General features: G+C 48.7%; 5 protein-coding genes across 6 annotated transcripts; 2 read left to right on the top strand and 3 right to left on the bottom strand.

The window, feature by feature from the left end:
- The first annotated feature begins 1,130 nt into the window (after positions 1-1,130).
- Positions 1,131-2,342, top strand: FVEG_15620 (hypothetical protein). The gene is made up of 2 exons (XM_018904807.1): positions 1,131-1,236; positions 1,302-2,342. The coding sequence occupies exon 2, from the start codon at positions 1,731-1,733 to the stop codon at positions 2,070-2,072; it is 342 nt and encodes a 113-aa protein (XP_018750411.1). The 5' UTR covers positions 1,131-1,236; positions 1,302-1,730; the 3' UTR covers positions 2,073-2,342.
- FVEG_05356 (hypothetical protein) lies at positions 1,325-1,489 on the bottom strand (the record flags this gene model as incomplete). Its single annotated transcript, XM_018893553.1, has 1 exon — positions 1,325-1,489. The coding sequence occupies one exon, from the start codon at positions 1,487-1,489 to the stop codon at positions 1,325-1,327; it is 165 nt and encodes a 54-aa protein (XP_018750412.1).
- Positions 2,343-2,465: 123 nt separating the features above from the next.
- On the bottom strand, positions 2,466-4,344 carry FVEG_05355 (hypothetical protein). Of its 2 annotated transcripts, XM_018893552.1 has the most exons (3): positions 4,219-4,344; positions 3,993-4,158; positions 2,504-3,907 (listed from the first exon to the last, which is right to left on the bottom strand). In XM_018893552.1, the coding sequence occupies exons 2-3, from the start codon at positions 4,060-4,062 to the stop codon at positions 2,694-2,696; spliced, it is 1,284 nt and encodes a 427-aa protein (XP_018750410.1). In that variant the 5' UTR covers positions 4,063-4,158; positions 4,219-4,344; the 3' UTR covers positions 2,504-2,693. The 2 variants fall into 2 exon arrangements, with proteins under 2 accessions (XP_018750409.1, XP_018750410.1); XM_018893551.1 differs by having other exon boundaries at positions 2,466-3,907; positions 3,993-4,344.
- Positions 4,345-4,398: 54 nt separating this feature from the next.
- Positions 4,399-6,078, top strand: FVEG_05354 (hypothetical protein). Its single transcript, XM_018893550.1, has one exon. It carries the CDS (start codon positions 4,619-4,621, stop codon positions 5,510-5,512), a length of 894 nt encoding a protein of 297 aa, XP_018750408.1. The 5' UTR covers positions 4,399-4,618; the 3' UTR covers positions 5,513-6,078.
- A 2,044-nt stretch (positions 6,079-8,122) lies between these two features.
- On the bottom strand, positions 8,123-12,789 carry FVEG_15619 (hypothetical protein). Its single transcript, XM_018904806.1, has 2 exons — positions 12,198-12,789; positions 8,123-12,135 (listed from the first exon to the last, which is right to left on the bottom strand). The coding sequence occupies exon 2, from the start codon at positions 9,966-9,968 to the stop codon at positions 9,561-9,563; it is 408 nt and encodes a 135-aa protein (XP_018750407.1). The 5' UTR covers positions 9,969-12,135; positions 12,198-12,789; the 3' UTR covers positions 8,123-9,560.
- Positions 12,790-13,196: the final 407 nt, after the last annotated feature.

Here is a 13,196-nt window from a genome sequence, read left to right as displayed (position 1 = left end):
AATCAAGCGAAGCACCAAAAGAGGCAATGTTTGGATTAGTTCCGGGCCCCAGTACACGGTTTTATGCATTATTCAACTCATAACAAACGTCTTTTTTTTTTGGGGGGGGGGGGGGGGGGGGGTCTTGCTCGGTTGGTGGTCGTCTTGGTCAATATCGGATCCGCAGATGCTGGAGGCCAGAGCTTCATATAAATAGGGCTCTACCTTGGCAGGAGGCTTCTAGAGAAACAGCCTTGGATTTTACAAATGGGATGCAACGACAATGCAGTAGAGCAATGACACTTAGCATCAACGGGACGGCAGACACTTTCTACCCATCTTGCCAGCGATGGAGCCTCAAGTCATCCAACTAGAAGCCTTACCAACAGCTCGGAACCAGGCTGTATGATGTTATGTGACCAGATGAAAGCAGGGCCGCTGGTGGGAGAGGTATAGCAGACAATTGTGGCGTCCCATGGGCGTTCCATGGCGCATGGCCGCAGGAGCTGAGACGGAGGAGGGGTCCTGAGACGTACACAGTAGACATGGAGCGATTGGAAGGTCCTCCTTGTCTTAGTGATCATCCTGGAACTTCTGGCTGCGAAGTCATATCATTGGCTTCAGGCTGGGGTCGCAAGGTCCTGCAGTAAAGGGGAGGGGCAGATCTGAGACCAGAAGAAGCAAGTATATGCTATTGGAAGGGCCTCCTGGAATGAAAAGAACCCTGTCTCTATAGTCCTAATGCGAAAGTCCAACATAATGGCTCCTCTAAGCTCGCGACGCGAGGTAGTTTGAAGCCCTGGGTGGGGGACGTGTCGCTCTAGATGATGGATCGATCCTGGGGGTGTGAATTTCTCAATCGGAACTCAGAAAGTCTTGGTATTTCTGTTGGTTGGTTGTTTCTATCGTACTATGTCGAGGACAAGACTAGCGGTCTTTTCTCTCCTCTCTGGCCAGGTTGTTCATCGTGAAGAAGTTCAACTTGCTGGTCCACTCAGAGGAAAGAGAGAAGTCTATTCACTTTGCTTCTTCCACGTGACGACCATTAGCTGCCGGTGAAGTCGCTTTGTGTAACCGGCCTTCCTTCACTTACATGCGGCCCGGGACGCCTTAGTCATCCATCAACTTGCTTACCCTGAAACTCAAGGCTCAGCCTGGCAAGGATCTCAACATCATCTTCATCTACGAGCATTCCGATCCCGCCTTGTCCTTCTCTTGCCTTACCATGTCTTAGCTCAAGCGTATCAACAAACAGGGGTGATTCATCGCCACTAGCATCGGTCGAATGGGCAACTCCAGCCAGTATTAATACGCTTCTGCAGATAACCGCTTGCTTGTTTTTTCCTCACCAATCGAGACCTTCACTGGTAACTTTTATCGTGATACGTCTCGAGGCTACGGCACTTTCCAGCTGTTTTCCATGTATCATGACCTTGTCCGCCGACCGGGTTCGCGGATTCTGTCTTATTCCCCGAGACACACCCACAGCCACTTCATTCAACCAATTCATAGATTACAGTCCTAGTCTTGCCAACTTCCTTCAGTTGAGGCATCACTAATGCAAGTCGACAAAAAAGGTCAGCCTTCCCAGGGCGGCTTTCGACTGTTTCATCCTTCTGCATGAGTTTGCTGATCACGATTCCTCACGATCCTTCCATTAAAGACACTACTATGGGCCATGACACATTTGAAAACAACAATAGCTTAGCTGGCGTTGGTAAGTGACTGATACATCCAATACATGCAGGCATATGGAGATGCATTCACAATCTAGACAACCCAAGTTGGGCCTTGGAATCTCGGTATTTCCCGTTCAACTCCGCAACAAAGCTGGATTAATTTCATGGTCTCGCCTTCAGCCGAATGCCGATCAATTACTCAAGATTGGAGGATGTCTAGGGACTTATGTGGGTTTTCTTGACCTTGCAGACGGGAACTACTTCTCCGTTCGATCCAATGCTCCGATGGTGTGGACCAGATCGAAGGGATGGTTTTTGAATACGTTCACTACAAATGAGCTCAAGATGAATAGAGAGAGAGGAAATGATTGTATACAACACTACGCACTGATCTCGTATCTTGAAGCTACCTAGTTACTCCTTTGCTAAAAGACGATGATTTTCTTGGATACATAGTGAACAAGACAACCACATGGAAGCGATATGAAACAAGGCATATTAGACTATTGGAGTACCTAGTATAGTCAGATGGACTTGTATATAAGCATAATGATGAGAATAATCCCATGGACACATGATTGTCATGCTGTCATACTGGGATACACATCATCAAGGCGACAGACAGAAAGACTCGTTACCTTAGTAGATACGAGGGTTCCAGTTCAGGCAGGTGGTACTTCACAGTTTCGTTTTCAAAGCACTTCTTTATCTGTGGGACTGTTCATCTTGGGAAATCGACTTACCAAAGAATCAACCTAGGCAGAGGAGATGCAAAGACTGGTTATGTTCTAATTTTGAGGGCTTCTTCAACACAGCATGAACAACACGATACTCTAAACTTAGATGGCACAAAGAACTAGTTTATTAGAGATGTTCTGGCATCAAACATGTTTCATCATTGGATTGTAGTTCTGACTATCTGGCAAAACACCACTGAAAGGCGTAGACATAATACCAAGAGTGCGTTCCAAGCGCAATTACTAGCCATTGTCTATAACAAAAAATATCGATATATTACAGGGAATCTTTGTAAGCTCACAACACCAGTCGTCCTGGCTCCTCCTCCAGAATCACCTTGCAACGCTCAAGGAAGATTTGTGCTCTCTCCTCCTCTGCCTTGGGGACCACAAGAGTAAAAACATTGGTGCCGCTGGACAGACCAGGGACGGTCTGAATGGTAGTGGGCTTGGGAGCTGACTTCTTCGGCGCGGCGAGGATGTCAATGATGTCAGTCTGCTTTCGGGTGGGAGAGAAAGGAGTGAGTAGAGAGGTGGGAGGGACAGCAGAGATCTGGGGTAGGTAGACACCGCGAGAACCCTTAGCAGCCTTGATCTTATCGAGACCAAGAACCTGGTCAAAAAGCTCGTTGGCGTTAGGGGCACGCTTGGTAGGAGGGAGGTCGTCGTTGGCAACCTCAGCAGCGCGGCCGACAAAGGTCGAGATGGGCAGGAAGACACCGAGGGTCTCGTGAATCCGGTTCTGGACCTCAACGACCTTGGACAAAGTAATGGGGATGGAAACTTCGAGGTTTTCGACCGCAGGGGCCTTAGGGGCCTCAGCCTTAGCCTCCTCAACAGGCTTAGAAGGAGGGGCGGGCTTGGTAGCCACCTTGATGTTGCTCAGGTCGAGGTGGAACAGGTTGTTGAAGTTGACCTCGTTGGCAGCGGGAGTCTCGGGATTGATGCTTCCAAGGTAGGCAAGGATATCACCCTTGAGCAATCGGCCGTGAGGACCAGTGCCCTTGATCTTCTTGAGCTCGGCCTCACTGATGCCCTTCTCCTTGATCAGATGTCCAACTGAGGGCAGCAGAGGGTACTTGTGTTCGTAGGTATCGTTTCCAGTAGGCTTTGCGATCTTCTTCTCAACGGGGTTCGACTCGGAGGGGGCGGTGCTCTCCTTGGGGGCCTGGGCGCTGGACTGTTCCTTCGGTTGCTCCTTGGCCTGCTCATCGGCGGGGATTTCGAGGGAGTTGATATCATCACCGGCCTCAGCAATAACACCAATGCGTGATCCAACCTGAACAGCCTTGCTTCCATCACCAGCCATGATCTTAACCATGATACCATCATCCTGGGCCTCAACATCCATGCTAGCCTTGTCGGTCTCGATCTCGAGCAGCACATCACCGGCACTGAAAGCCTCTCCTTCCTTGACCTTCCATGTAGCAATGTTACCCTCGGTCATAGTGGGCGAGAGGGCGGGCATGGTGAAGTTCTGAGCGGCGAGGCATCGCGTCGAGGTGGTGAAGCCTACAGCAGAGGATGATGTGTTAGTCGGTGCGCGACAAAAGGGTCCGAGGGGCTTTTCCAGCATCAGAAAATGGACAGAACGTACCACGAGCAATAGCGGACCGAGCAGTAACAGCTCGGGCAGATGCCCTACATGCTGCTGTAAGAGAGGCCATTGCACAGCTCAATTGAGGGTGAAGAAGTCGAGATGAGGCGGTTGAGGGAGATTTTCGGTGCACGTAAGAGCGACCTCGGGGTGTTGAGGGATTGAGCTGTTGAGATATCCTTATTAGTGGGTCCTCCAGTTTGGAAATTTTTGGCGCGACTTGTACATGAGAGCTTTAATGTTTATTCTTTACTACAATCGCAGGAGATGAATAAATACTAATAACAGTTGATCAAATTCAAGGAGCTCATCATTACTTCGAGTAAATATTTCATTCGCATATGAGTTCGTCTCAAAGCTCATGCCATGATCAAAGACCATCTCAACCGTTGAATTTGGCTATCTCCTCGGTTTGCGGCGAAAAGTTGTCCGATCAGGAACTAACTATTGCCGGTTTATTGCCGATAAGAATTTCCAAATAGCTTCATTTTTGAAAGTTCAGCCCACTATCATTTAGCAATGTCAACTGGATGTCACCACCGAACAACCCGAAACATTCCTACCATCCGTGAAACTTCTAGGTGTCTCTTCTCTTAAGGTCACGTTCGAGGAGCTCAATTCCCGCAATGGCTGGCCTCGCAAGAGGCTTCTGCCTCCCTGGCCTCCGGCCCCTCCTTGCACCTCGTGCCGAGTCCGTCCTCCTCCGATCCCGTTTCTTCAGCACCTCCGTTCTCCGGTTCGCTGGACCTGCTATGAAAACAGCTCGAACTCCTACGGCCTCGAGGGCTGCTGCCGCTGCCTCCGCCGCCCAAATGGCACCCAGTAAATACGCCTTCATCAAGAGTCTCGCTTCAAAACCAACCCCAACTGTCCTCTACGAAGGTCCCTCGCATTTTTGGTTCTACTTTGGCTGCTGGTCGAGTGGGCTATTCTTACTTGCTTGGACTGGATCTACTACGCATTTGGTAGTAAAGCAGCCTGAAGGTGTACCGCAATGGATCGGCATTGTGTTTGGAACAGCATATCTCCTACTCGCTTCCATGGGAACATTCATGATCGCAAAGACTCCAAACATTGTTGGACAGATCCGCGTTCTTCCTTACCAGGCATCCAAGATCGCTCCCACCACACCGTTGCAGTTAGAAATCACTGTTAAGAGAATGGTGCCATTTCTCAAACCCAAGGTCATTGTCGCTCCGGTCAGCAATATTGCTCTCAAGACGCGCTTCTCGCTGCCAGAGGAGTATGTGCCTCAACTGAGGCGCATAACGTTGGAAGCGAAGGCGAAGGAGCAGCAAAAGGCCCTACATGAGTTCGACATGCAGCACATCTTCACGATGCCTTTCCGAAGAATGGGTCGAACCCTGGCAGCCATGTTTAACGGTGTCAAATCTGCGTGGACTGATATGGGCTTTGGGTTCATCATAGTTGACGGCAAGAACTACAAGGTGGACGTGACCAAGGGCTTTGCTCATGACGGCTTCAGGACGCTAGAGAAGCTTGTGGATATCAAGTCATGATGCGTCTACCCTAGAGGATCATGGTGAAGACCTCAACCAAAATCCACCCACTCTTCTCCGGGGGTTGGGGGTGTCTCATTAGCCTGTACTTTTATTGTATACAACATTTATGAAGAACATATGATTTATGGGCTGAGAATATCATAGTACTGTATGATAGTTCAGCATCTCAACTTGAGATATCATTGGATCACGATGGAAACAAGTAAGTTTGGACAACTAGAGTACTGGTGAAAGGGAAATATTCACACCTCGTGATAAAATCGACCGATCTGTCAGGCACACAAGCCTCAAGCTGCTCAACCAAGCGGGACTGTTGCAAGAAAGCAACGTTCCTAGTCACTACAATGTGTTGCCATATACAAATCGCTCAAGTTGACACCACTGCACCGGCTGAGACCGAGGCGGACAAGAACACAACACGTACATTCGAGGCTGATTGCATTATCACATATCCACTGTTCCAGGTGCGGGTACATACTGCTTTCGAAATCAAGTAGATAATACAAGACACTGTCCTGTAGGACTACGTGCAGAACATGAGATCTGAAGATATCCACATGCCGTTTTGAAGATCCATGGAACACTCCTTGCAAGCGAGTGACATTCTAAAATCTGTCTTCCCTCGTGATATCTGAGACTTGTAAATCGACTTGCGATAAATCTCGATGAGACACCATCAGAAGGAGTATGTTAGTTGAAGTCGATATACAAATGTTTCTAAATACAAGGAACTTGACAGCACCAGAGAGCACCTGATGTCTGCCTGTCAAATCCCCCCACAAGAAGATAGTTAGCACATAACCCATGGACCATTCACGACTTTTGGAGTGAATTTCTAGATGGAATTACCATCAAGTCGGACATTGCACGTAAGCTAGGCGCGTATGCACAGCTAGACAAGCGACTTGGAAGAGGGATTCTGGGTCTGAGCGGATCGAACACAACCCAGTTTCGAGAATATCGTGGAGTTGGAACATTCCCCATGGATCTCTAGAAACCTGGAAAAAGACGAGAAACTTACCCCTCCAAATCAATGTCGTCCAATCTCGTTGTAAGCGGTCAGCCAGCCTCAGCTTTGATAGAAACGAGGCTATCCTTGACAAAGCCACAAGCGCCAGATGCACCATATCCATACATCTTCGAGATCCACTGACGTGCGCAGGCGGGGGGGGGGGGGGGGGGGGGGGGGGGGGGACCCGGGGGGGGCCTTTTTTTTTTAAAAAATTTTTTTTTTTTAAAGGGTTTTTTCAAACAGGCGATGAATATCACTCGATTTTGACCGTAGATCATGCCATACCAATTCCCGTCGCGCATCTTGTCTTTGGATAAGACGATGTTTCATGATACTGCTAGACCGTAAGATCAGCAGCCGATCCCCTGTATATCAGAGCCCGATCTATCAGGGAGTGCGAGTTAGAGTTCGAGTTGCACTGGCGCTCTTAATCCTCGCTCTGGACCCTGAAGGATACAGCCGACGTCTAACTGCCGATGCATCAGCCCAATATCAGCATCCATCCATGCTTGTCAACAGCATCTGTTTGACGTCATAAAGCCAAGGGCTCGCTGGTTGGCTCAGCTTGGATGTGGGTTACGGTGAAGTTGAAGCGTCCCACCGCTGGCATCAGATGCAGAACGAGACGAGGGGGACCCTTGTTCTTCATTAGCGCGTTAAATGATGCGGGCGATAATCTTGGAAACTTTTTTTTACTGTCGAGATGAAGATCAACCCCAAATCTGGACTCCAACTTGGAGGCTTTGTCCTCTTCATGAAGGGTCCATTGGTGCCCGCCACTAAACGTCTGACAGTTTTGACTAAAATATGAGATTCCGTGAACTAAAGGAGCCACAGAAGGGCCGTGCCATCCATCTTCTCGAGTCAATAAGCTTGGTGTAAGCGGTATGGTATATAGGTATGTACACTAAACATCTCGATGCCGCAACTCCATATCCGATACTTGCTCGGTTTTGTAACTCGGGATAAATCGCGGACACCCGACTTGGATTAACTAACCTCGATAAATGTTGATGGTTACCTCTCGTTGCACAAACTATGTATGCATACGCACGCCTTGGTTCGATACCAGAAGGCCATCGTACCGTACGTAGTCTTCGACGACAGTGACCCGCACTAAATGTAACATGTCGCCGCCCATCTTCTTTGTCTTTCAGTTACGGGTCGCTATACTATCCATTTAGATGTTTGTCCCAGGCGCTGGTGAAACATGGTCACACGCAATCATCCCCCCTACTGAGCCTCTGACGGGACCGAAAAAAGATGATGTGTGTTGTACAGGCTACCACGCCAGCGGGGCGGCTCAGAGCAAAAGATAAGTAGTCTAAGTACTAGATAGAACTTGGAGTAATTGTATGTATGTATCATCACCAACTTACACACTACTTGCTTTTGTAAATGCCAGATCTCCAACAAAAAATGGTCTATCATTTGGTGGACCGTGGGCCTTTCGTCATTGAAGCCGGGGCTCGTCCATTGAGATGCAAAGGTGGCATGTCGTCAAAGGAGATTGGACAATTCCCCACCAGATCGAGGGGTATTGTGCAGACGCTCTTACATACATACATACATACATACATACATACATACAGTACAGAGGAATCTCGGTGTGTGGCTGGGTGTGATGACATGTGCCGGAGGCTTCATCCATTCAAGCGATGTCCGATGTCACTGGAATTGCAGCCCCAAATGCATTTCAAAGGGTATAAAGGAACATATATAGAAGATGCTTCTCATCTTTGTCGCCAAACTAATGTGAGGCCTCTGCAAAACATACTCAGTGAACCAGTGATAATTTAAATGTCGTTCTTCTGGCGTCATGTATGTCATCTTGAACTCTGGGGGGATGGGCATTTGACCCTAGAAGTCGTGGGGGTAGAGCAGCGGTGAGAGAATATGATGGGCGAAGGAAGGAATATCGATCGTTTTAGCACGGTCATCGACCGAGCTGCCACTCTGCCACCCCAAATCAAGAGTGAGGAATGCGAGATTGTTGTGCATCATGTGCTCTTTGTTTCAATCTGGGCATGGCGGTCTCTTTTCCATCATTGGTTGGCTGCCATCCCTTGATTTCTAGAATATCCGCCGGTAGCGCAAAGAGTCAGACGAGATGAGGGTGCAAAGTCGCCGATCCAATTACATGGCAAAGAGCACCATGTAATTGAGGCACACTGGAGGGACAGAAACTTCTGTTATTTGCCAGAAGAGTGGTGTAAGTATCTCTAACACACTCTCTGAGTTAGATCCTCTGTCCGCTAGCATCTGAGTAGATCGTCTCCAGTCTCCGTAGTGGCGTGTGTTCAACATAAACAAGTTCGAGATGGGCGATACTATAATGGAGCGATTGTTTCGCTTGTTGATCCATAAGGGTATGGGCGAGTCGCGGCAGAACACACCATATGAAACCAATGTAAACTGCTGCTGGGTTCTAGGAATGAGTGAGACAATTCAAAGCCATGCATTCATTGCAAGTTTGAGAATGGCTTCTTTTTGTCTGCTTCCAAGGACACTAGCTTCACTAGGCCGCGTCCAAGAGCCTTAAATATGGAACGTGGCATGAGATGCGATATGAGGAATTTATAGCTGACTCACAGTTTAAACTGTTTCCCCAGACTGAGGCTGTATGGAACACGGTTCCTCAAGAATGTCTATCATCGGAAAAAGCAATTTTGAGACAACATGACTCGGACCAACAGTGTATGTATGTATACTCCGTCCAGATGGCTACACCAAGATCATGGTCAGTGCACGATAAGCATATCCTGGCTCTTAGACGCTGAACCCTTGTTTGTGTTGCTGGATCTTCCTACCAGAAGGAGAGCAACATTTCCGAAAAGCGTTGAGATCTCGGCATGTAGAGTTTAGGGCACAGATTTGTACGAATACATGCCTCACGATTTTTTCTCGAAATTATGACCAAGCATGGCCATCTCAGATAGCTGCATTTGACGGCTGCATACTGCTCAAACGCCGTCTGTGACCATGACTGCAGAAGGATATTCTCCTGCAGCAACGGCTTATATGTCGAACGTATTATGCCCACCCAAGACATATTGCCGAATTGGGCAGGAAGACTGATGTTGACTTGGGTTTTAATGGTCTAGACCTTTTCTCTGGCCGCAGACTCATCAGACCTATGTTCAGGATATCTGAGCCTCGAGATGGGTATAACTGTTCCGTGGTATTATTTGAGTCCCTTTCGACTTTGCCTGTTTTAATATTCAATATCCAACCAGCCCCTAATGTAACGGACCGTGTTACGACTCTTGTAAGCGGCACAGGATTTACTGGCGTCTGACGGAGTAGCAAACACAGCCATGCCGCCCAAGTTCCACAGAGACTTGGCTTGCGTTTATTGCGTAACAACACCATATTTGTTCCAGCCCCTGACATCGTAGGGTACCTACCACTGTAATGTGTATGCCGAACAATGCAATACATACAGCGAAGATTTTGAAAGAGATCGGCCTGTGTAGTTGTGGGTATTATAAGGGGTTTTTTTTTTTTTTTTTTTTTTTTTTTTTTTTTTTTTAGCAATCTGATACGACAAGAATAAAGCCGCAGTAGTGATGATATAACACTGACCAACTCTTTTATTGTAGTTACGGTGATGCTCGCTGGCTTTGACTTTGTCTTGGCAAGTGTTGAGATTGTTCAAAGACCATCGTGAGTTCGAGCATTTTGAAACGGTTCAGCGGAGCGGGATGAGCATCCACTAATGGGCAGGGATAAAGAGAGCTAGCTCAACAGCCTGCAGGCCAAAAGTATCCGCTACTTAACATCGGGAGTGGAACTTCAACAAGGTATCCGTACTCTCGAGGCCCTTCAAGCAAGATGACATTCGACTCCCAATCAGAGAATGATGTTAATGGGTTTTAGTGGAGGTATGACATAACCGCAGCGAAAACGCCAAGAGAAAAGGAAATAGCCAGAGGCTCCGCAAGCTTCAAAGGCGCAGCAGAGATGTAGAGGCGAGGATACATAGTCGTGATGGACCATAACCTCGACAGATGAACCGCAAATCTTCGGAGAAACAAGGGGTGATTTGGTGGCAGAGGAACCGTTTTGACAGAGAGAAAGCGTCCGTTCCCGCATGCTTAAACCTCATGACGGAGATGCGCGTGTTAGAAGCATAAGATATTGAGGGAACTGTCCAGAATGTAGTCCGAGGTCTCGTGGCAGCGCATAGCTGTGCTGCGTGACGGCCGTGTCTCAGATGTGCCATCGATAGTCGTGACAGCCATCTGACCGTGACGCGTAGGGTTGCAGGTGGGTTCGGTGTTGATCTTGCGTGTGATAGTACTGCTGATAGCTACTGAATCAAGAAATGATGAAGCCGTGGAATGGTCGAGTCGCTCGGTGGTGTGGGTGGTTGATCATCATGGTATTCCGGTGTTTGAAGTTGACAGCATTCTGAACGAGTGGCTAGTCATTGCGAGATCCATTCAATGTTATTATGTATGGACAGTATGTTGCTCCTTGTACAATGTAAAAGTCACATTCGCCAGCAATATTGCTTGCTTGCTGTAACAGTGGCCCAGTACTCCGTATATATATCGATATCGGGACTCTTGCTTATTAAGGAGCCGGTAGACATGGCGGTAATTCAACGTGATGTGCGATGTCTTGTATCGACCAGACAAGAGAGAAACACGCGAATCACTGTAATCAAGCGCTGCATGTCATTCTTCTCCAGATGCTCGATGCATCGTCTCTATCAAATGCCGGTGCTCCACTGGCAGGGAACCCCAAAATTTCGGTTGTCAAGGAACCATGATGCCATGCTGCAAAGAGAAAACGAAAAGTGCAGTACTTCGTAGTGTATCATGAAGTTTCTGTTTATCTTGCGGCTTTCTCATCTCTCTCTCGGGTAATACTTTGCAAGTTAAATTTGAGGGCACCGCCGATATGAACACAAGCTGTGCTGGAGGACGGCGTGCCCGTCGCTAAGTAAACAAACAACGAAAACAACACAAAATCATGGTGTTGCTGAGCCTCGTGGTCAATGCCCATGGCCATGGTCCGTGAGACATTGGTCTTTGGTATGGAACCCTGGGCACAAGCAGTGGCTGATGCTCGTGCACGTCCTCGATCTTTATCCTGAGCGGACTGGCCAGTGTCCCTCTTATATCGTCATAATATTATTATCATGGTGGTTTGGTTACTACTGAAGGGATTCAAGCCTGGACTGGTCCGGGCGGGCTGCTGGAAATGAAGGTCCAGCACTAAGAGCCCATCAGGGACTGGAGTCCCGATGCTGCAACGTCCCTAGCCTCTCCTAGGGGAAATAAGCGGCTTGCGACTATCGCTGAAGTGGTTATTTCAGCGGAACGGTTATCACCAATCTCAAGCGCAGCACTCGGATTCTCGCTTGTGACTCGTCCAAGTCCCTGTGCCTCTAGCCATGTCCTCCCTTATCCTGGTCAAACGCCAAGCACCCCCACCAATGATAACCCCACTAAGACCTCCGAAGACTTGGCGGCGCGACTCGGTGATGCGTGCTGTCTTCTGTCATTCACCACAAGATATCATGAGCTCGCGGCGTGCCCGGTACATCAACCTGACAGTCCTTATCCAGCCATGTTCTTCAGCCACTCCTGAACCTCAGCTAGAGAAGGTATCAGATGAGGGGAGGTTTCAATGATGTCTTGCTCAGCTCTTATGACGAACCTCCAATACGAAGGTGGCGGGTTGAGTCGAACCTGAGGCCAGTCTAGCATTGTTGAAGATCGGACATGCTGTCATTCGATGCCCGTGAAGTCGGACATGGTATAACTACGAGTCTTTCAGCTTGACCGACTTTGGCGACGAAGCTTGTCAAGTATGAAGGAGGTATGCGTAGTTGAGGTTAGTGAGCGCAAAATTCCTGAGGAGAAAAGAGATGAAGTTGATATGTGGTGGCACAGGGAATGGATTGGCTGAAAACACCATTATAGACAGGCGAAAGGCCCTAAAGGCACGGACGGTGAGTGAAGATTGATGCGAGGGAAGCTAAACAGGGTGTTGCAGAGGAAAGCCACGGCCGTTTTTTAGTCGATGTCGTTATCGTCGTTCGCGTTGTAACCGGTATTATTTTCTCCATTTCAACCACTGCCGTATCCGTAGACTTCAATGCACAAGATCGATCGCTGATGACCTCACCTGCCACCGCGTGCTGCGACTATACCTGTGAATAATGCATTCCCTCTATAAATCTGCACGAGATAAGGTGCCAGAGCGCTGCATGCTGGAAACCTTTCAGGAACTGCTACTGGGCGATTCTTTGCTGAATGTGAATCCGTCGTCGCCGGCCTGGACCCTCGCTGGGATAAGTTGCAGAAGATCCATTCAAGGGTCCACCTCAATGGTCCACATCAACCAGAGAGGTCGCGATGTATAGGATACTTGCGCCCTTGAACCAGTCAGCCGCCGTACGAGCCAGCCAGGGTACCGACCAGGGTGGTTAGAGGACAAACCCATCCTACGAGAGGGTGTCCTGACTCCTGGGGTGGTGGACGAAGGGTGTGCTGTGCTGCCCGCTGTACGTAGCATACTATGTCCATCCGCTCCGCTATTAACGCTACCGAGAGTGAACCTGTGAGGTGAGGTGAGCGTGAGCCTCCCGTCGTGATGGAAATTGAAAACCCGGCCCCGTTCAATTGGCAACGAAAATCAGTGGGCGGGCGAGGT

This window comes from Fusarium verticillioides, chromosome 3 (assembly GCF_000149555.1).
Source record: "Fusarium verticillioides 7600 chromosome 3, whole genome shotgun sequence".
NCBI lineage: Eukaryota > Fungi > Ascomycota > Sordariomycetes > Hypocreales > Nectriaceae > Fusarium > Fusarium verticillioides.
Note: the sequence above shows the minus strand (reverse complement) of the source record. Positions and strands in the feature narration are given on the sequence as shown.

Excerpts from the sequence above, each read along its gene's own strand:
- FVEG_15620 (XM_018904807.1), top strand. The coding sequence starts at position 1,731 with ATGGAGATGCATTCACAATCTAGACAACCCAAGTTGGGCCTTGGAATC.
- FVEG_05355 (XM_018893551.1), bottom strand. The coding sequence starts at position 4,062 with ATGGCCTCTCTTACAGCAGCATGTAGGGCATCTGCCCGAGCTGTTACT. Across the intron at positions 3,908-3,992 it reads TCGGTCCGCTATTGCTCGTG|GCTTCACCACCTCGACGCGA; the intron begins GTACGTTCTGTC and ends CCTCTGCTGTAG.
- FVEG_05354 (XM_018893550.1), top strand. The coding sequence starts at position 4,619 with ATGGCTGGCCTCGCAAGAGGCTTCTGCCTCCCTGGCCTCCGGCCCCTC.
- FVEG_15619 (XM_018904806.1), bottom strand. The coding sequence starts at position 9,968 with ATGTATTGCATTGTTCGGCATACACATTACAGTGGTAGGTACCCTACG.